Source organism: Epinephelus moara, chromosome 1, assembly GCF_006386435.1.
Source record: "Epinephelus moara isolate mb chromosome 1, YSFRI_EMoa_1.0, whole genome shotgun sequence".
Lineage (NCBI taxonomy): Eukaryota > Metazoa > Chordata > Actinopteri > Perciformes > Serranidae > Epinephelus > Epinephelus moara.
Window position 1 is genome coordinate 9,290,137 of NC_065506.1, and position 23,661 is coordinate 9,313,797.

A 23,661-nucleotide genomic window follows, 5' to 3' on the forward strand; every position below is an offset into this window, starting at 1 on the left:
CTTGATTGACACTCTGAGAAGACTCTACTGCTGCCTTCAGAAATCGAATGTTTCTTAAACAGTACTTGACTTATTTTGTTAATATGTAGGAAAGTATATGCCTCTGTGCTTCTGTGGATAAAGGTGGACAGCAGATTAGGGTTTCACCTTGTGAGGGGATTGTGTCCTCGGAGCAGGATGGAGTTGTGGTCTCTGTGCTGTAGCCACTGGAGTACTGCAGGGAGTCTCTGCTGCTTTTCTGCTGCTCCATACTCAGTCCTCTGGTCAGCACCATGGCCAGGTCACTGGCTGCTGGAGACACCTCCTCTCCATGCTGACGACACATTTTGAGAGGCAACATTTGAGTGACGTCAAATCAGGCATTTGTTTAAAAATGGAATTCAGACTCAGGAGAATTATTTCTGTCCTTTTGTTAATCAACTATGGGATAATACTGGGTTAATATATATGTATGATTATATTTAGTTTTATTTATTGCAATAATGTAGGTCAATGTTTGTCAGTTGGACCAGGAGAAGCATATCGCTCTAATTAGCTATCAGAATCAGAATACATGCTTTTTCTTATTTCGCACAATGAATGAATATTACATACATTGAAAAGCATTGTATTTCATGTCTCCATCTGCTGGTGGGCTATCAGGATAAGAGTATGCATGCATAATATGATGTTAATTCCACTACAGAAGAGACTTGGTGATCACTACAATTGGATATATCGATATAGCTTATCAGCCAAGTTATACGTTATATAATAAAATAAGTTATATATAATAATATATCGGCATATCTGATATCGGCAAAAAATCCAATATCATGCATCCCTTGTTTTCAACTAACCTTTGTCTGTTTACAAGTACTTTTAATGTTGACAGAAATTACTGTACGGGCTGTATGTCTACATAGTGTTAGAATAGTCAATTAGTGTGTAATACTTCATACTCATTAAACACGCTCTTAGTGGTCTAACATGTGCTTGCATGTCTGTATTGGGTTCATCTTCACACGTGGAATTACACTAATTGGCTTGGGTTATTGTGGCTCACACTCTGAGTAAGGCAAGAGTACTGAAACATCTTGGTATATTTTTTTTATGTATATTTATTAACCCATAAGGGCATATGATTTAAAAGAAAACTTTTTATCAAAGTATATCTATATCTTCTTTTTCCCCTCAAAGCGCACCAGTTAGTAAAGGGGACACCAGAAGGACTATGTGTATTTATTTTTTATATAACCTTAGTACGTATAGAAGATCAGGCTGGGCAAGTCTTCAGCTTATCAAAGTTATTCTACAGTAATTGGAAAATATGCTGTCAGTTGCAGCTGACTGACCACAATGACCTGCATGGCTTATTACAGGCCATACTCTCTCTACACACACAACTTTGCAAATACTCCTCCACACACACCTAGCCTGACCTATTTTCTTGGTTTGTAATTCCTCTTTATTTCCAGCTTGCTTGTCAGCATCATCCAGCATTACCTTGGCAGCGATGGTAGCTGGGGTCATCCTGGGTCTCTGCGAGTCATCAGGGTGTGATGGCCCGGCGTATCCCTGGGAGCCTGGTGACATCTCGTTCTCCCTCAGTCTATCGAGAGGTTCCTTTCTCCTCTGAACTGCCGCTGCAGCTACCGGCTGCTCATACTGACCTGCTTTGGACCAATCCTGAAGAGGTGAGTCAAATTAATAAACAGGAAGTAGCAGGTAGGATTAGCACGAGAGACTTGTCCACTATCCAGCAGTTTGAAGCCCTTCATCTGAGTGCAGAGAGAGGGGGCCTTTACGGGTGGTATGTGTTTGAGTGCTTGGAAGAGTGCATGTGCGTGGGTGTGTGTGGGCAAGGGCCTTTTTGAGCGTTTAAATGTGTTTATGTTGATGAGTTTGATAGGTCCGCTCTCCACACCCTGCTTAGTTTTGGCCAGTCTCCAGTTGGTAGATTGCCAAACCAGTGAGTAAGACAGGGGAGACCAAAATAATACGCATGCACACACAGCATATGGGGATGAACACTTTAAGAAAGCAAAGCAATGTGGTTATGAATGAGTTAATTGGGTGATGGAAATTAAAAGATAATAAACCCCATGCGTTAACTGAAAGGTCTTAAATGGAAACTGAAGAAACGGTGCAACTGAAGAAATGGAAGCGAATGGAGAACAAACCTTCCACATAGGAACCTTTGATGTGGGAGAGGAGGAGCTGGATCCAGGGGGGCAGTTATAGGGTGGGGACGCAGGAACAGGAAGAATGACAGAGAGAGGCCTGGTGGAGCCAGAGTGAGAGAGAGCAGGGCGGAAGGTAGCGAAGGACGTGCCAAACTGCGGGATGAGAGACATAGTCACGTCATCAGAAAAAGACTAAGAGAGAGACTAAGAGAGAAACACAGAGACAGAGGCAGCCAGCTATGGTCGAGGATCACTGGGCCAAACACATGAGAATAAAACACAGCACATGTATACACACAACTACTGTACAATAGACACTCACACAACAAGTCCTCAGTGTGACACAGTAGAGCAGGAACAGATTAGTATTAGATTTTACAACAGAAAGGCCTTGAGAACACAATTAGTCGCTGCTGTCTATGCACCATAATGACTAGAAGAACTAAGTGAGTGAAGCCTTGAGAGCCTGCATGTCACAGCTACTCTCTATGTCTATGTTAGAGAGGTCATGAGATGTGTTAAAGCAGCATGCATTTATTAATCAGATGAATTTGATTTGATAGTTGCTACTTCAATACAATAATTCTGCACAGAATAAGTAGCACAGAATATAAATGGTAACTTTTTCTGACAACCTTGGTTCTAATGAGCTGGTATAAGACTGTATCATAGCAATGCTTAGTACTCGTGTAGCCATGTTTCAAACTGTCTCATCTAAAGTGTAGAAGACAGTCTTGGATGATCCCAATATTAAAGCTAAGGGAAGTGACTGTGTGCTGTTCTTTATCAGAAGTGGGGAATTTAAAGGGACAGTTCATCCCAAAATCAAAAATACCTATTTTTTCTCTTACCTGTAGCGCTATTTATCAATCTAGATTGGTTTGGCTTGAGTTATACTGGCCGTAAAAATGTCTGCCTTTTCTCTGATACAATGGAACTAGATGGCATTTGGTTTGCGCTGCTCAAAATGCCCCCAAAAAATAAAGAAAAAAATCTCAACAGCAATGTCTCTTTCCAGAAATCATGACCTGGTTATTCAATATAAGCCACAAGCCTTGTTGTGAGCAGTTTCATGCAGGAACTATTTCCTTTCTACCGAACCACACCTGCAAAGTGTATCATCCTTTTTTTGGAAGCATTCATCTACTGCTACCTCACCTCGCACAAGCCTGTCATCCATGAGATATTGCACACTTCCTTCTGTGCGGCAATACGGTTAGTGGGTGTAGGTCGGTAAAAAAAGAAAATAGTTCTTACAAAAAAACAGCTTATACAAGAGAAGGCAGACATCTTTATAGCTGTTTTCTCTAACGCTCACCAACTCACACCAAAACAATCTAGACTCATAAACAGCACTACAGGTAAGAGGAAAATATATGTGTTTTTCAATTTGGGGTTAACTGTCCCTTTAACGAGACATGCAATTGCAAAACCAAGAGGTTCACCCTCATCCTTCATTTACTTTCTCTTGTAAAATCTCCATACTATGCTGATTGAAAACTCTTCAATAAATTTCCCCCTCCTGTACTAGTACATTTTGACTGCTGTGTCTTCTTCACCTCATTCTGCAGTGCAAAGCTGTAACAGGCTCATTACTGCCCCCTGAGATCAGAGTACGGACCTACGGTAATTACAGTTGATGAGAGCTGCTGTCCAATTGAGTGTTTTTCTACATCAGCAACAAGGGGCAGCAAAGAGCCATAACCAAGTTGAAACGTATGCCATATCATCAAAGAGGCACTGATGATGTGAAGGATACAGGACTGTCTCAAAAAGGCTAGTAGTGGTGGTGCTGGGAATCAGACCAGCAACCCTTTTGATACTATTTTTGTAAATCAAGGTGTTTTGTAGTAGAACTTAAAAAGTTTGATATGTGGAAGAAGACAGAAGTTTGCAAGACTGTTTTGCAACAGTTGTGCAAGATGTGGCGCACATGATCCATCTTGACAGTGCGTGTTACTCAAATTGGAGACGCATCACAAACTTACTGCCATCAGATGGTTGCAAAGGGTGTTAATCAACTGAAAAGGAAGGCAATCATATGTACAAGCTGTTGTGGATGACATGACAAATGCTGCTTAAAATCCAACATAAGTATTTACTTTGCCTCACAAGCATCATTGGAGTGGTATTTATGTTACAAACAGATGTGCATACTGGTCAAAGAATGTATAATGAAAGGGAAAGAGACACGCTCTCAAGCATAAATAAAATAAATCTGTGATTTTGGAGAGGTTTATGTGAGTGAGCCAGCATCAACTTACATGGTGAAAACAGCACAGAGTACAAGCATTTCATGCATACTTTGCTGATGACCTGATCTGAGTTGGTAAGCGGGAGATGATGTGAAAGGCTGAAAATCTTAAAACCAAAACAGTAATTGTCCCTGAAGTGTCAGTGACATTCTGCACCTCTCCTAACACTGCAGCGAGCCACCAAAATACACTGAAATACAGAATATAAGTAAGGAAACTATTCCCTTTGTGCTTAGGAAAATACCACTTACCCATCTGCAAAAATTCACCCTTTGAGTCTAATTCCTGCTGTAAAAGTTTGTTTATCTAAAACACATGGAATTACATTTATTCAACAAAAATCTCATCTGAGGTGCATTTTACTCATTGTTCTCTCGTAGGTTGATGGTGTTTGTTTTGATGTTGGTTAATATTGTACCACCAAAAAGCATTCTCTGTTGGAGAGCCCATTTAGCCCCAACAGAGCTGACTGTCTGTTCTGCTGCAGGTTTGCCTGCATATCCAGATGTCAAAGTCTTCCACTGTTTTCAAAAATCCATTAAACTCTCAAATAAACCTCCTGCTCCCTTGTTGAATGTAACTCATCGTTTCAAACAGCATGTGTCTCATTATTCTGTTCTGTAATGACTTTATACCACCACAATCATCACAGTTGTCATAACAATAGTTCCATTTGACCAGAAATGATAGTTCGGATTGGTTCTGACTGCCACCAGAAAACAGTATTGGGGAAAAAAATTCAGAGAAAAATTTTGATAAGTTGTTAAATAAAGTTGTTTTAATGGAGTTCTGAAACCACCAAGAGACCAATTTGGGTAGATGAGCTAACTCAGTGCAGAACAGATGGCAGTTTCCTCTAACTGTGGCAATTGCATCAGAGGGTTTAGAATTTCTATGGACAGTGATGGAGAAGCGGGCTAAAAAACTAAACTGGCATCAAACTTTAGGTCATAAAGTGCAGCTGAGTGTCTTAATACAACAAATTAATTTACCTTTGTGGCAAAAATAGAATTCATATGTTGAGTTTGGACACCAATTGGCAAAATCAAAACTTAAAACTCAAGCAGGAGTTTAGGAGGCACTCCATTTAGAAATAGCATCTGGACTCACCAGTGTTTTGTTTTATTTCCAAACTCTAAAGTCAGTGTCAAAGACTTTCCAGGCTAGTACACATGGGCATGATGTGTTCAAGTTTAATGATGTCACTTTTGGAGGATTTCTGGGTATTGAAGTCTTAAATTTCAGTTTTGTCCATCTGTGGCAAAATTAAATTCCCTTATGTATTTTTATTGAATTAAAACAAACAGCAACCAGACTGCTTTAATATACAAATCTCCTATTTAAAATGAAGAAAGAAATGATAAAAATAACTCAGGAATTTTGTTTATTTAATAGTCTCTGTTATTAAAGATAAAACATTTTAAGCTCTGATTACATAAATCAAATGACAGTAAAATGTAGCTGTTCTTTTTTATGTGTGCCACATTTGAATTGCTTTTAACTTTTGATTTGGTTTGAGTGTTAGGTTGCCAGGGACTGCATATTGAACAGCGTGAGTATGAGTACTTACAGTGGTTGGGGAGCTGCATTCACTGACTGACTGACATGTTTCTGAGGCCTCTGACGATGCCGAGCTGGATGACTTCTATAGAAAAAAGATAAAAAACAGTCCATGTCCACTTATTTGCCAACACTCATTAAGAGTCCATATGTTTGTATGTGTGTGAAGCCTTAAAATTCACCCTTTTCCCCAAAACAAGCTTAAAATGCCCATGAGGTGAGATCATGCTGGTTGATTTCCAAAGTAAATCAATTTGGAAAATTGAATGTTGATTTTTTTTTATGCTAACTGAGAGGCATGGCTGGACACCAACATTTTTAAAGCTTATTACCACACTAACTCTGAATTTGTCTACATAAATATATGTGTATGTCACTGTACCTGGCTAGTAATGTCCGAAGGCATGGGCGAGGGGGGTTTGGAGTAGATGTTTGCATCCTGGGATACGAAGCCCGAATCGTGGGAGGAGACGCTGCTGAGTCGGTGGGCAGCAATACCCCCCGGTGGTGGGGGTTGATGTGGCAGGCTGCTGCGGTAGCGATAGGAGGAGGAGGAGGAAGATGAGGTGGGTGAATGGGGCTGGGAGCCTCCACCACCTCCACCAACACCACCACTACCACCTCCCCCTGACGAACGGGAGGCACTACTGTGGGCGCTGTTGACGCTGCTGTAGAGTAGGAAGGGGTTGGAGGGAAAGGTGCAGAAGAGCAGGGGGAGGGTGGAGTGATGCAAGGGTGAGGAGTGTGAGGGGAGGATGAAAGTGATGGTCGCCATTGTGGAGTAACAACAGTATTTCGGGGGAGACAGCATGATTACAGGGATGTATCAAGGTGTTGGTTAGATTAAGGAAGATGAAGTTGAATTTGTAAGATATGAGGTGTTATTGGTGAAGATGATGAATTGATGAGGATGGAGGATGGATTGGAGGATTTTGTGATCGGTTTGAGTGGTGAGTGAAGTTCAGGAGTAGTTCACAGCAAGTTGTTGGTTTAGCAGGTAAGTGATAACCCGCAAAAGGATGACACATTAAAGTCACACACCAGTCACAGTTAAAAGCAGAGTCCCCAGAGAAGAAAGGAAACCAGGTAATCAAGAGAAAGAGGGCAGATTACGTGAGTGCACACAAACAGACACACAAAATAGAACAGACAAGTGGAGAAAGAGACAAGTACGGAGAATGATGGTTGTAGTGAGGGAAAAGGGGGGAGAGAAAAGGGCAGGAAGGGGAGGAGGGGGCAGACAGAGAGTGTGTAAGCTTATGAGGTTCCAGGGCACACACACACAAACACATACTTAACACTGCAGGCAAAAGGCTGTGAACTCGCATGCTTTAGAGCTTTGCCTTGAGGGCAACTGCTACTACATGCATACACTGACAGAGACTGGTTCACACACACATACACCGAGTGATGTTTTCAGACAAAGAACTACACATATCCATTTTTAGTTTCTAGTATTCTTGTTTTCATTTTGTTATTCAAATATTCTGAATTCAAGTGTATAAATTTGCATAAAAAGAATGCAGAAATTGTTCATATGCTGATGATGAGCTACTATTTCTGTCAAAATTCAATATATTTTGTCAGCTTTCTTTCAGCTGATAATAAAGAAAATCCATATTTCTACAAAATGTTTCTCTGTCTGAAGGTCAGAGATCCCACTAAACTGACTGGAATGACTGGACAAACAGTAATGGTGGACTGACACACAGACAGAGGGACTGACAGTCACAGTGAAACATTAACATCAGGGAAGGCTCCTCTTTCTTAAATCACTGTAGAGAACACTGCCGAGTGAGCAGAAGGTGTAGGTTATGTCTGTGTGTACATGTGTGTATTTGTGTATGAGTACCTGCACATGCTGCTCTTGCGGGAGCCAGAGCTGCTCGGGGATGAAGGAGGTGTCTGATAGGACCAGGTGTAATCTGAACCCTTCAGATCCTTGATCACCTGAGAGAGACACAAAGAGAGTTTATTATTAATTACTGTCTTATTTTCTGTTCTGCATGTTTATGTGTGTGTGTGTGTGTGTGTGTGTGTGTGTGTGTGTGTGTGTGTGTTTCACCTGTTCACTAGCTGGTGGCAGTTTGTGAGGATCGGTTGTAAGCACAGTGAGGTCATCAATAATGGCCTGGAGGTGGGTGATCTCACCCAGCATTGCGATCTCTCCATTCTGAAAAAACATGTCAGATTCGTGCAGCAGCATGTCAAGTGTTAGACATGGCAAAAAAAAGTGATTATAGAGTGCTATAATTAGAGGTGTATTACTTTACCAGATTTCTCACCACCTCTTTTAGTATTGTTTTAATAATACTGAAACTGACACTTGTGGAGCGCTAGTTAATGTTACACATCAACAATATGTTTTTGTTTTTTTTTCCGCTTTACTCTGACAGGTACAACAGAGGTGGATGACATGCTGTCAACATAACTTCAGTTTTCATGATATTTCATGATATACATTAATATCAAAGAAGTAGTCTCCATAACATTAATTGCAGCCACACTGTTTAGCTCTTTATTTGGCTTTCTGTGTCATACCTCGTGATGACAACATTTTGATAAATCACATGATATAACTGTTGGGCTTCTACTTTATACTTTTCTTTGCTGTTTGATAAAGTGCAAGGCAAACATGGTGTGAGGCTATTTATCTTCGAGTCAGTCCTAATTGTAGTATTTCATGAAACCTCAATTCAATATTGTAATTATACTGTTTCCTGTGGTATTTCTAGCCACAATAATCATAGCCTGATAATTTTACACTGCCACATCTCTTGTTAATATGGGAGACTAGCACACACCTTTGTCAGATAAATTGTAGTGTGTTGCCTCCCAGTGGAAATCAGGTGCAGTGAAAGTGTCACTTGTTGTATTTTGGGATCATACAACAAACGTAAGCCACTTTGAGCAAGGCACTAAACCTAAATCTCTATCAGAGAAACTGCTCTGCAGCAGGACCTGTGTGGCAGGTCAGAAAGTGCTTGCCCCTCCGTCTACCCATCTCCTCCCTTCCAGCCACTCTACCACGACCACCACCCCTTCTCCTCCATCTCCTCACCACAACAGGCTGAAGGAAGCCGATGAAAGTGCAGAAGCGACCCCTCTCCTCCACAAGGGCCCGGCGCACTGCCTGCTTCTCTGTCTCCTCCATCAACAGGCACATGTCAGTCACATCTTGCATGGCACTGTCCAGCTGAGGCTGCAGGTCCACTCGTCCTGGGGTGGGGTGGGTGTGGTGGTGGAGAGAAAACAAATGTGAGATAGAATAAATGAGACAGGGAGCACATCAAGGAGAAGATGATGATAGTATGAAGGAGAGGAGAGAGGTTTTCACCAGCAGAGGTGGATAAAAAGGAGGTGGGAAAGAAAGGTGGAGGTGCAGATAGAAGTGAAAGAGAAAAGTGTGTTGGTATTTATAGCAGTAGAAACAAACACAATGTGGACTTGATGTGATATTTCTCCATCAGCCTCTGCTTCAGATAATGCACTGCTCCACCATCAAGCCACTAGCATATATTATGAAACTCAGGCTAAGACAGACAAAGTAGCAGAAACACCTTGTCTGATGTTTTGGCTCAGTACTTTTTTAATGTTGATGTGGAATCCAAAATGCAGGCACATTATGTTGTGTCATCATATTTTATGTCATTTTATTAAGCCAACAGCAGCCACACTAGTGACATAATGTCCTGCATACTATGAATGGAGGGACATGGAAAGCATATCAGAAGAGTACTAAGCAGTACCATGTACCCTATACAACTATACCCTAAACGCTCAATGACCTATATATTGTTAAGATGAGTTATCAAGACAAACTAATAATACTGGCTATTTCTATCCCTTTTTCTCAGAAACTGAAAAGATTTGATTATGTTTAATAAATTTGGTGGCAATTCAGATGAAATGTAGGGACTTGTTGTTGCTTAGGCTTTAAACTTGCAATAACAAATTTTGGCCATGTGGGAGCAGCAGAAACAAGCTGTAAACACTGACATTTATTTGCTTAAGTTTAATTTGTTGGTAAACACTTTTTCATTTTTACACATTCAGCAGGGGGTTACTGCGGTGGATGGTGGGCAGCAACATGTAAAAAACAGTCCCACCAAAATAAATCTGTAACACTTAAAGTGTATGTTACATCTAGTGTATTTTCATTGCTTTATTTTGCAGCAGACAGCTCATTCCTGCAGTGAAGCAATTAACAGCCTCATTTCCCCATCTATGCTCTCATCAAAGCCACCAGACTCCACTGAAAAAACAGTAACACAGTAGCAGCTGGCCTACCACTGCCTCTATCAGTTAGTTTTTGTTATAATGTGACTTTGGTGAATTAGAACGATCACCAAAGACACAATAACACAAACAAAATAACGAATTAAGGCAGTGGTAGCCCAGCAGCTTCTGTGCTCAACAACATCACTGTTTTTCCTCATTGGAGTCTGGCCTTAAAGAGAGCAATATGACGGTTCCAGATCTGTCAGAAATTGCTGTCTGAAGGAAAGGTATATCAGTGAAAATACTCTAAATATGACAAACACTTAAACTGATATTGATTTTTTTCAGGTTGGACTATTTTTAGGTGGCTAAAATACATTTTGCCTCTGACCACTCCACAGCAGTATAATGCTTAGCTTTAGTGTCAGTACTCCAGCCTGCTTCTCCAAACTGGTGGTATGCCAACTGACATCTACTGTATACGGTATAATACACTGACTATGAATAAGTACCTCATACAACCCCACTTCAAAGATCCAAACTATCCTTTTGAAAACATTAAAATGCTCCTTAGAGCTGAGGGGAACTAGTCAGGTGAATTCTCTGTGGGCTTGTCTCTGTGAGCAACCTCTTTCACTTTACACACAGCCATTTGATGCTATGATGAATATCAAATATTCACCACAGCACCTTTAAATAATAAAGTCAGTCTTGTGGATATTTACCAGTCTTTACAGTAACAGCATATCTCTTTTGTGCTAGCTTTATCACAATTGCCACTGATTGGAGAGACACCCTCTCTAGCTCAAAACTAAGACTAAGACTTGGCCTATATGCATGCATAAAAAGTTGATCCCAAAGTGTGAGAGTGTGCAATTTTCCCTCTTTGTCACTTTGCCAGTCCACACCCAAAATAATGATAGTAAAGAGCCAAAACTCAAATAATGTTTTTCTGCCATAAAACTTCAGTACTTGCTGTATTTGCACAGCAATCAATTGATGACAAAAGGTAAGACATACAGTAGGTTCATAAGTAGAAAATCTTAACCCTATCTACTGTTAACAGAAAAAAAACATGAAATGCAATGAATTGAAAGCAAGGCATGAAATAACTCTTTGTAGTGTTACAACATGCAAAAAAAGTCAGTAATGGAGACAGAATGACAGACAGGACAAGAGAAGAGGAGTGGCATGAGAGCACAATGAGAGCCTGCGGTGTGACTACAAAGCTAGTGGTAACAGCTACAGAAGTCATGCAGGAGTCAAGGAACAAGAAGTTAAATTACATCATGCATTGTTGGAGGTGAAACGGCACGACTCCAACTCCTCAAACAACTACAAGCTATATGAGCTGAACTCTTCTCTGTCACCAGGAGACAAAACCTTGAAAAGTGAGGCTTCTTTAGGAACTGCTCTGATGCAACTAGTTTTCTAAAAAGAGTCACAATAGCTGGTTTTATATATGTATATATATATATATATATATATATATATGTCCTGGGAAAAAAATAGATAAGATCAGATACATGATGTCTTGTCAGTCATAATGAGACCAAAAAAAGGAGGCATTTGGGCACATTAAATGAGGCTCGCAGGGCCCTAAAGCTTCAGGTTCTACATATGTATTAGTTTGTGGTAATAACATTTGTATTGTATGCACTACAAAAGCACATTTCAAGCCCTTTCAAACTTTAATAATTTTCAAACTATAATATTCCTTCAGAAAGTAGTATTAATTTGTTGGACTTAAAGGACCGGTGTGTAGGATTTAGGAGGATATATTGGCAGAAATGGAATATAATGTAATAAGTATGTTTTCTTTAGTGTAAAATGACCTGATAATAAAGAATTGTTGTGTTCTCTTTAACTTAAAATGAAACATTTACATCTACATAGGAAGTGGGTGGTAGGAAATGGGTTTCTTCATTTATAGAGATTGCCATGTTGTATTGCCATGTGTCTACAGTAGCCCAGATAGGCCAAACCAAACACTGACTCTAGATAGGGTCATTTCCATTTTTGCGTCAGCCACAGTAGTATGAAGCCCAACTACAATAAGCAGTGCTGGAGTAACACTTTTTTGTAGTGTGAAACTGCTTTATTCAGTGTTTCTACCCGTTTAAATCACCAGGTTCGTTTGTTTTGGAGAGGAAGAGACCTCTGTGGATAATTCAGCTTCTGGTGAAAAAGCACTTGAACGCTTGGATCTAATGTTCACCGCACCTTAGCACGCGTTGGACTAGCCGCCCACAGTGACATGCCAAAGTGTGTCTGACATACAGTGCATGGGTTTAATGTGAAACTGCTTTATTCTGTGTTTATACTAGTTTAAACCACTAGGTCTGTTTGTTTGGAGAGGAACAGACCTCTGTGGATAGTTCTGTTCAGAGTAAAACTTCCTAAATGTCTGGAAGAGAAAATGGGTGAGCACACAATAGCAAGTTCTGGGCGAGCCGTCTGTCTCCATGATGCCAAACAGCATCAGAGATACAATGATTTGTAATGGGAAACTGCTTTATTCAGCATTTTTAACAGTTTTAATCATCCAGTCCATTTGTTTTGGAGAGGAAGAGACCTCTGTGGATAATCCAGCTCCTGGTTAAAACCTCCTGATGAATTAAACTGGAGGAATTCTAATCGGGAGATGTTTGAGCTGGTTGCAATCTACAGTTCACCACTAGACGCTACCATACCCCTCTAAATCCTACACACTTCACCTATTTGATTTTCAGTCATTTACAGAATGTAAATGTGTTATTTTCAAAACGTATTGATTACTTAAAAAAAACATATCTTGTGTTTATATACTTTTTGTACTGTGCTACACATAGTTTACTGGAACTGTATGTATGTAACAACTACAGTAATAACTACAAAGTAGTAAACTGAGTTCAGCTGGGTTTTAGCCTCCACTAGACACATGCTTTTATGGTAATATGCAGGAGAAGGTTGGGAATGTGAGTAAAGGAAGGTGATGCGGCAGAGCTGTAGCGAGCTGATACTTACCCTGGATCTCTATTACAGGGGGACAGAGGGAGGGAGAGACAGAGAGACGGTAGCAGTGAGAAGGGGAGATCGCAAAAAGGAAGCAAAATAAGAAAAGAGAAAGGGAGGGACAGAGAGAGAGAAAGGGGGGAGAGAGAGAGCAGAAATAGCAGAACTCATTGTTAAGGTTAGTACAAGGAAGCCATCACAAGACAGCCACAGTGCCACACGTTAGAGCAAAATAACACTGCTGCTGCAACCAAAAACTTAATCCAAAAATAATAATACCACCAAGCACCAGCACTAACAGGGCTGTAAGACACTTTCAGACATAAAAGCAAGGGACACAGCACTGTCTCTCTCTATCATTTCATGTTTTATTTAAATTATTTGTGTGTTATTTTTTATGTATCTATCAATTTTCATGTATTACTAATGTTTTAAATGAACAATCCCAATTGTAAGTACACAACATGAGTTATAGTTTTCTTTAACAAAAGAATATAAATAAAAAGGATGTAATTTTGTAATTTACTATACAGACATTGTGTATTTATGTATTCATCTGCCTGGCAACTGAACGGATGCTGCTGGAGAGAAAGCACTAATTATTGGCTGCTGCATCACTGAGTGAAGTGTTTCAGGACAAATGAGAAAAGACCTGCAGTACTACTTAGCACCACTAGATGGCAATGTGAACCTACAATTCCTTTGACCTAGACTGAAGGGACTGTGGTTCCTGACTTCAGTGAATGACTCAATTTTCTGTATGTGTGTGTTGGTATTAAAGGCAGTCACTGTATTTTGAATCTGTATTGTATTGCTTTTATCACACATCCAAATCAGATACAAACCATAAATCAACATCCAGTTTTGGTCCAGGGAATATTGTTGCTGGTGTTGATTTAGGATACACTGGCACTACTAGCAACAGTGAGAAGCTCATAGAGATAACAGAGGCCAAATGATCTGAATGTCCTAATATCCACAGCTACAGCACTGGATGATACTAGTAGAACTGATGTTGTCTTTGTGACCTTGCAAAACACTATTGACCTCTACAATTCTGTCTGATCTGTCTAGTGTGAGAGGAGCCTGAGCTCAACAGCTGACTGTTACCTTTACGAGCCTTCTTCTGTAGTTTCATGGTGTCAGATGACTTCTTCTTGATCTCGTGGCGTGACCTCTTGTACTCTTGAAACAGGATGAACAGAGATGCTTTAGTAAAAGGAATGTAAGCCCCCTCTGTGTGAACTTATATTACCTCGGATTTACAATATTAACTTAAATAGAAACACGTCCAGGGGCTATGAAACCAAGAGCTCATTGATAAACACTTGACATTTGACTGGAGGGAAATACTGATCCTTAGTGATTACAGTCAGCATTGAGCAACATCTTTGATTTGTATCAGTCAGTCCAGGCTATCAGTATAGCAGATCTGAAACCAGTAAGATTCATACAAAAGCATGACAAACTGTAATAAACGGGAGAAATCAATTTTCTATGCAAGATGTAAGCAATGCATATATCTATGATTTTATCATCTAGTAACCGTAGTAATTAATGTGTATGCGTCAGCATGTGACAGAGGGGATTTTTCCCTGACCAAGCATGTTTCATAGCTACTCAGTAAACAATGACAGAAATGTACCCTAACGTAATATTATGATGCCACATTGTTGCCCTCATTCTATCTATTTGTAACTTTTTTGAAATATGAGGTCTGCTTACAACCTTGATAATCTCTATTAACAGATGCCTGCATAAGTATGCAGGACCTGAAGGCAATGGGACAAGATTTTGGTATTGGAAGTGTTCTGGTTTCTGTTTGTTGTCCCAGTAGTATTGACCAATCATGTTTGGATGGCAGGCAAGCAGTCCATGTTAAGAGGCGGTCTCAAGCATTCTCAGAACCCACTGGCTGTTGTCTGATAAGAATTAGCTTTATGTTAGCTCTTTATTTTTATCTATTTGCATTCATATCCAGGTAACTGTTTATAGAGATTTGCAAAAATGACCAGTGCATAGAAGGAGGCCCCCAGAATATCTGCTGGCTACACCAGATGGAACATTGGTCATTGCTCCCAGAGGCTTCATTGTCATTAATCTGATAGCCAATAGGTCACAGATTGCGACCTTGTCTAATAGTGTTCTTAAGGGGTTACTTATTTTTGAGCCTTCTGCAACACAGAATGTAAAGAAACACAATGGTATCAGTAAAGTGCAGCATGAATTGTAGTCAGTCAGTGGGATTTCATCTCCCTATGATGGATGGCGCAGGATGAAAGTCCCAAAGATGTCCAATCAATGAGTTACCTTTCAGTCAGTATGACTTCATGCTACCAGCTCTTGGTTTGTTTGCTATAAGTAAGTGAGAGCATGAAATTGACTAAAACAACAACAAACAGTTTTTAACTTGGTCTTATCCAACTACAGGTGTGACAGCACCCGCAGGTGGTGATCAGACTAATAATAGCACTGCATTAAAAACCCAGTTTTTTCTTTATTTCAATCACTAGGTTTACATATTGAAGGACCTGACAAAGAGGGCTCCACCCTTAAAATGGGTAAAAAGTTGACCCTGGGTTAGCATTTGCAAAATCACCTTGGAATGTCCTATAGTGGCATATAAAGTACTTGCAAGCCCACCTTCCTGGTAGATTGAATTGAAATCTGGACAGTGAAAATCAGCACTCACTTTGTGACTGTTGAGACGATAACATCTGACAATTGCAAATCTTCTCTTATAGTATTAGAAATTATTAATCAAACTGGACTTCCAAGATCATATTTCATGATTTTAAAAGTACTTCTATGCAAAATGCTTTAACAGGTAACTGGACATGATTAAAAACTCTTAAAGAGTTTTGTTAAATTGTTGTACTGGATAACTGACGATTAAGGGATCTACATTGATTACACTTTTCTTTTATCCAACCTTCACAGTGGTCAATCAGCTACAGAGCTGCACTTTGCAAAGCAGTGGGTACTTTATTTAAATCTACTTCAGTGGGGAGGATGTGGGGCTGAAACTATGTAATTTAGTAGTTTCATAAATTAGCATCACAACATGCTGTGTGTGTTTACCTTTGGCATGATCCTTATCCAGCTGGTTTGCTGTCTTCTTCCAGTCCTCAATCTTGTCCTGGAGAGGAGTGATCAGACTCTCCATCAAAGCACTGTGGGAGAGATTTAAGAAGAAGGTACATAACATAAGAGACTGCTTAGACCCTATGCCAATACCTACTGCTTTGTTTCATTTAAAATGAATACTCAGACAAACATTTTCATTTTGTAGTGTGTTGAAAAGAGACCGACTTAATGTAAACAGTAGCGACCCCCATATTCCCGACCACAAAACCCCACTGAAAATGATACGTCTCTGGAATGAGATCCTTACACATATTTCCCTCCACAAATCATTCCACTTTGCAATTTTAGTATCTGGAACACTGCCCCCCCTCCCTATTCACACATGTATACATGCGATACAAATGTATATACTTACATTAAAATGGAACATGTGCACATATACACTGACACACAATAGCTTTTAGATTGACTCTGTTTTCAAAGGGACCCCTGTCATTACCATGGTCATAGATTATTATCATCATCATTATCATCTCCATCAGTGTAATAGCTTGTGCCGTGGAAAAGTCATTAGAGAGTATGGAGAATGAGGTAAAGGCAAACAATGGTTGAAAACAGACTCTTGGTGAGGTTTCCTGAGTGGTCCGAGTTGTGTGCCAGCGGTTGTATTCATTTACAGTCATTTCAATATGTACAGACAGAGCAATGTTCCTAATGATATCCATACAGCTGACAAGAAAACCTCAACAAGTAGTTGCCCCATCATAACCCGTAAAACAAGGTCAGCTTTAGATGGAAACACTAAAGGTTTGACATTTGAAAAATCCTGATGGGCTACAGTGTAAGGGCCCTGACACACCAGGCCGCTGGTCAGCTGTTGGTCAATGTCAGGCCATCAGTGAGCATCTGTCACTCTAGTTTTTGCAGTGTGTCCCCCACCGTTGCACTAGTTGGCCCTTGGCAGCTTTTTGTTTGTCCAATTCAGCATGTGGAATCAGCGTCGGAGTAAGTGGACCCTGTCAGTAAATTAAATCACTTGGATTGGCCGCTCAGCTCAGTGCACAAGAAGAGAAACACAAGTGAGGAAAGTAAACAAACGACTAAAGTCAAGGGGGCGTGAGATCAAAACAAACTTGTGTTATATAAGGTTGGATTATGTTTCTAGCCATTTGCTTTGGTCTTTTAACTTCAGGATGTGCTGTTATGTGCTAACTGGCTAAACAGGGTCTTGAATCCATCCTGTCAGTCTTCCGTTTTCCCTTTTTTTTTTTTTTTTAATGTCAAATACAGAGTACCGCCTCCTGCTGATACACAAAGCCAGTTGGCCATTGGATGTAGTCTCTGCTGGATCTTTAGGTGCAACTTTTTGGCTAAGACACAGGCAACATGGAGTGATGCAACAATCAGCCTTCGTTGCCACTAGTTCTTGATGTTGGCTTGGTGTGTCTGGGCCTTAGATACAACAAAGGAAGGAAAGGAAGCAAAGGAATGAGGTCAAGGAGGACAGAAACAGTGAAAAGGGAAGGAAGGAAAGATACAGATCTTACTTAGTGAACTGGCGAAGTTTGGCTTCAATGCTGCGATGCCTCATGCACATCCTGGTCAGAGCTGAACCGATATCCCTGGTTGCTCCTGGAAACACAAAATAGCCATGTTCATATGATGAAACACACACACACAGACATGCATATACACACAGATGCTACCAAAGTCTACACATTTACCACTGAAGGCCCTTTTTGTTGCACAGAAACAACACAAAGCTGTGATCAGTATTTACATTACAGCTATTAGTGTGCTGTGTAAAGTAAATGCTGGTAGAAGCATTGTATTCTTCAAACAGATGAACAACTACCAAGCTTTTGTATCTTTTCACTTTCAGCAGTATTTACACAAGACCTCAATCTGCCTCTCGTAGATACTACACACACTCCCTGTTTCGTCCAAATAAAGTAGTGTCTCGTGAGTGTGTGTTTGTGTGAGAGCCAGCGGCTCAGGGACCCAGATTCGTGAGCAGCTAACCTGCAACTGTAAACACCAGACTATTTTAAGGCAGAGTAGACCCATGTGGAAAAAGCTGACCCCGGAGTTAAAGTCAGTTTAACTGATGGCAGACACCGCTAACTTCCAAACAAGGTGCTCAGAGCTGCTGCCTCAGCTGTGCAGGTGGAGAGCCAACAAGAAAAACGTTATTATAGCTTCAGTCTTATGCTAAGACTCAAGCTGAGGTGTGGCTTATATAGTATACAGTGCCTCGAGAATATCATAATCACTGCTGCCACTGTAATGTACACACTGGAAAATTCAGATTAAACAGCAGCCAAATGGGATTTCCTCAAGAGACACTGTTTATCACGAGGGCTTAGACAGGCTTACACAGTAAAATGCAGGGAGTGCTGAGGGAGGAAGGTTGTTATTCTAAAATGTTATGCACCAGATTAATATTTTCATCCAAAACTGAAAAATTCAATGTTTGGAAAAAAAGGGGGTGGTAACTTCTCTAAAATTATTCAGTCAACAATTTCATAATGAATAATGTAACCTTTCCAGCAACACCTTACATGTACTGTGACTACATATTGAGGAAAAAATCCAGCAGCTGTGTTCTTTAACTTAACTGCAAATTAAGTTTTGAGGGTTTTTTTTCTTCAGTAAGCTAACTTCATCAAATAAAAAGCACACTCTGAAGATATGTAGCCACGTAACACTGGGGGTGCTGCCATTGTTCCGATGGCTCATGGTTACAAAGCCCCAATAAAAAAAAATGTCCCATTTGGCCCACAGTCCAGTATCCTGAAAAACAAAGGTGCATTGCTCCGTTGGGCAATTTCTCCGAAATAGCTCCAGACTCCACCCAAACACAAGTGCATGGCTAATTATGATACAGAATGATGTCATAGGACCTTTCTTCTATGTCATGACCCGTCCTAAGCCGCCTCTGATTAGCTTACCCTGATATTCTTACCCTAGGCCCAATATCACTTCTCATTCTTAAACCTACGTAACCCAACCAACAAAGGGTGAGAGTAACAGGGAATGACATGCAGCAAAAGGCCATGGGTCAAAATCAAACCCCCAGCTGCTGCAGACAAAGCTTTTGTACATGGGGCACCTGCTCCACCAGGTGACCTACAGAGCGCCGTGTGATGATGTCATTCTGCACAAAAAATAGCTATGTGCTTCTGTTTGGGAGAATGTGTAGCATATTTTCATTGAAACAGTCCTTCAGAGTGGCCCTTTGGTTTAATGGGACATTTTTTGGACTACAGGGGCTTTGGAGCCCTCTGAACAATGAGCATTCCCTGTAACATGCTAGTGTTCAGCAATATGGGCTGGTCGGTCGGTCCACCACTTTGGAACAGACTGAAACTGACTATTTGATGGAATGACTTTCGGTTTTGCACAGATGTCCATTGTCACCAGCGGCGTCACCATATGGGTAACATCTCTGTTTAGGGGTAAACTATACTGACAACTTTTAGATGGATTATCATAAAGTCTGGTAGACTGGTTAGTTAGAAACACTTAAGTGATTTCATGTCAGGCCATGAGCAGATGTTAATGACCAAATACTGAATACTAAAAATAATGCCATTGCCATTACCTGCAGCTTTTTTTTTTGTTTAGTACTAATTACCAAATCTTATCCTCCTAACTTGGGAGGCTAAGATGAGGAACATAGTGAAAGTCACCTGCTTAACATAGCCATGTTAGCATTTGGCTCAAAGTAGTCTCTATATACAGACTCTACATTCAGTGAATATAGAGTCTGTAGGCAAACCCCGGAGATCTTGCCTCCAAAAGAAGAGTGGAAGAGCCCTGGTTTCCGGTTGTAGGCTGTTTGTAGTCCGCGTGATATTGACCAATCACGTTTGAGCTGGCTGCAGTTGTTGCCAGCTTAAACATTCTGTGCGGTGAACTTACGAGGCGGAACATAATTGGCATCACTGCAAACTCTGAATCCATCACAATGGTTCAGCATATTTACTTATATATAAACGGAAGTCGGAAACGGAAATTCGCCTCCTCCGCCCAAATCAAACTGGAATGCCAAAAAATCGGGGTCTGCCCCCAGCGGCTGTATCGCCGTCTCCTGGAAGTCAGACGCCGAATACAGCCGATGGGTGCCGAGAATGGGCTCAAAGCACTGCTTTGAAGCACAGTCAGAATCTGTTTTATTGCTGGGTAGCTTTACACATACAAGAAATCTGCTTTGGTGTAGGCTATTGGTACATAACAATTAGGATACCACAAAAGACAAGAAATGTAGAATCAAAAAAAAAAAAAAAGATTATGAAAAAATACTACAAAAATATATACAATATACACATTTTTAACCGTTTTTTAATGTAAAATGTATGTGTTTGTTTTTTTTATGTTAATGCCATACAAGGACAGAACCAAACCTGCTTTTTATTTCTCAGTAAAACATGTTGGATATAATGGCATTATCTCCTACATTAGATTGTGTAAACCTCAGCCTTGCCTTGGGATTTCCTCTGGTCCTAATTCAAAAATGAATGACCTTATGCTGCCCTGGTCTGATCAACCTGCCTTACTCATTAGCACCTTAATGGTAATTAATATCACTCATTTAACTCCCTCACCAGCCAGTCTGTAGATTCAAACCGGCAACCCGCTGATCAAAACAATCATAAGGCACGTCCTCATATATGTTACCACATACCCATACACTAACAAATGCCAAACCACACACACAAACACACTCACACTTACACTGTGTGTTGTTCACATCCAGAGAGAAGTGCTCCATTCATAATTAACAAATTCCTCCCTCATGCCTCCTGTTCTACCCGGCAACCATTCATTAAAGCAGAGCCACCCTCCCCCAAACACACACATTCATACACACTCACACATACACACACATGCTTGGTTTACACCATGCATGCCGATCACTTGTACAGCTGAAGCAGTATTTTGAACTGTGTGTTGACAGTGTGATCTAATCCCAAATCAATGAGTGGATCATGAAACTGATGTGGTAAGAGAGAAAAGCAAAGTCACATAACTGATGAAGAGAGTGTGTGTGATATTCTGTATGGAAGGAAGAGGAGGATTGGGGAAGAAATGAGAGAGGAAGAGATGGAGGAGAGATGAGAGACCATGAATACGAGAGGGGTCGCCTTGCTCATTTTAATGAGCTCACTGCTGGCGAGAGAAACATGGGACTGGAGTTACAGCCAAGTGTGTGTGTGTGTGTGTGTGTGTGTTTGATCTCTACATTTATGATGGTCCTCTTCCTGTTTGTCTGTTATTACCATGCCTCTCAGACTCCATAGGAGATCAACAACTAGATGAGGGGCTGTGCAGAACACACACACATCTGGAATACAGCTACTGTGTGTATGTGTGTGTAAGTCAGTGTTAATTTGCTTACAACGCAAATCAACATGTTTCAGCACTTTATTTAAACTACAAGAGGCTCAGCAATGGCTCGAAACATGCTCGTCTGGCTTGTTTCTTGCAAATTAACCAAAACAAGTAGACCTGCATTTGATTCAGTGCTGTTTTATTGTATGTTGATGAGGGTTAATGAGAAAGTCTTTAATGTCCCAGGGGGTAATTTGGTTTGCAGCAGTGGTCAACACAACCAAAATCATACGACAACATCATAAAATAATACAATAAACAGACATAAGTGTATATTATATACAACAGATGTCACCAGAATATGAATTGCAATGAGACACAGTGTTCAGAGTCCAATACAACTTCATTAAAAAGGTAACTTGTTTAAAAACCCAACTGCTGATGGGACAGAAGACCTCAGATAACTGTTCGATTTGGCCCTCCAAGGAAATGAAAACCTCCTGCTTGAAGGCAGGAGCCGGAACTCTGCATAAAGAGGGTGATAAGAGTCTGCCAGGATGGCCTTTTGCCCTGTGGGTAGCTGGGTTAATTGTTCACCAAAGCCTGTACTCTTGTGCCCAGTAGCAGCAGCAGATAGACGAAGTAAGCAACTAGTTGGTGAACACTGTGGAACATTTAGCAGCTAAGGACAGTACAATTTTTATGTCAAAACATCAACAAACACCACGGACCACTCTGTGAGTTTCATGGCTTTGAAAACGAATGTTGAGGGTGGTTTTAGGACAGGTTCACACATGGCCATAGGCAGCACTGTTAAGCCAAGCAGGGAAAGGCCAAATTCTCCAAAAATGAGCAATCGTCACTACTATTATATCATCCCAGAAATGGGGCTCAAAGTGCAAAATACCAGACTTCTCCTTTAAGTTTCCCATGTAAAGCAAAGACATTGCGAAAATGTACAGCCAAAGAGAGTCGTTAAACCTTCCATGTAAAGCAGCTTCCCTGTGCGTCTGTTTCCAGTGGGAAATGTATGTGAATCTCAAGTTCAAGGAAAAAGAGCAGAGCCTATGAGACTTTATGTATCCCAAGAGCTCAAAAATATATACATTTTTGTTTATTATAATTTTTTTTTTCACTTATGAAAGTGTGCTAGTATTCTGAGATCAATCCCCTACCCCCCAGCCCCATTCTGTCTGTCTGTCTGTCTCTACGTCCTGCAGAGAGAAGGAGGGACTCCCTCCTGGGAAATATGACTTTACTCTTTTTCCTTCCTCTCCCCCTCTCTTGCTCTCCCCTTCCTGCTTTTGATCTGCTTCCTGGCTGCAAAGCTCCCTGTGAAAATACATGTGTGTCTATGTGTTTGTGAGGGGACCCACCCTGACAAGTACTAGCCTCGTACGGTAGCTCCAGAGATGTGTTATGATTTATGATTTTGTATTATTACCACAAAACTGTGGTAATGTATCAGTTCTACTATATGCAGCAAAGATTTTTGATACCTGAGTTTAATGTCAGCTTTGGACAAAAATAAAGGAGTGACATGTTTGCATTTTTATATGCACTTCCATATATTTTGCACTTTCATCTGTTTTAGATCCAAGCGCTTGTTATTTTTGTGGCACTATCTGCTTTGTATATGAATGTTATCTGTCTCATGAGATTATCTTTTATATTTGCATGTTATTTGTTTATGTATGTAGTTATTTCCTTTACTTAATCCCACAAGCTTATTTATCATATCAACATTTTGCTCAGTGATATATATAAATAAAATTATTATCTTACTATATAATGACGAAAACTCTGCCTGTGTCTCTGTTCCACATTTTTCTCCTCACTGACTTGGTCAATCCATGTGAAACTCTGTGAACATAATCTAGGGATCAATATCTAAAGTTCCCTCTTGGCAAAAGTTGGAAAACTTACTGAAACTGAGCTTCTATAAGGCAATGAATATTGCGGAGGGTGTGGCTCATCACATAAAGGTGTATAACATCTCAAGGGTTTCACCCATCACCACGCAACTTTGTAGGCATATGACCACA

General features: G+C 40.4%; 1 protein-coding gene across 3 annotated transcripts in view; it reads right to left on the reverse strand.

The window, feature by feature from the left end:
* Positions 1 to 23,661, reverse strand: part of mtss1lb (MTSS I-BAR domain containing 2b) — a 105,620-nt gene that overhangs the window by 14,404 nt on the left and 67,555 nt on the right. The window contains exons 4-14 of one of the 3 annotated variants that reach the window (XM_050049967.1): positions 17,830 to 17,914; positions 16,277 to 16,368; positions 14,306 to 14,380; positions 9,042 to 9,199; positions 8,046 to 8,153; positions 7,833 to 7,930; positions 6,363 to 6,510; positions 5,991 to 6,065; positions 2,163 to 2,318; positions 1,486 to 1,668; positions 148 to 313 (exon numbers count right to left, since the gene is read on the reverse strand). In XM_050049967.1, coding sequence (XP_049905924.1) covers positions 148 to 313; positions 1,486 to 1,668; positions 2,163 to 2,318; positions 5,991 to 6,065; positions 6,363 to 6,510; positions 7,833 to 7,930; positions 8,046 to 8,153; positions 9,042 to 9,199; positions 14,306 to 14,380; positions 16,277 to 16,368; positions 17,830 to 17,914 — 1,344 coding nt within the window. Of the gene's footprint in view, positions 1 to 147; positions 314 to 1,485; positions 1,669 to 2,162; positions 2,319 to 5,990; positions 6,066 to 6,362; positions 6,649 to 7,832; positions 7,931 to 8,045; positions 8,154 to 9,041; positions 9,200 to 14,305; positions 14,381 to 16,276; positions 16,369 to 17,829; positions 17,915 to 23,661 lie in introns of all 3 variants that reach the window. The other 2 variants (XM_050049960.1, XM_050049972.1) reach the window with 2 other exon arrangements.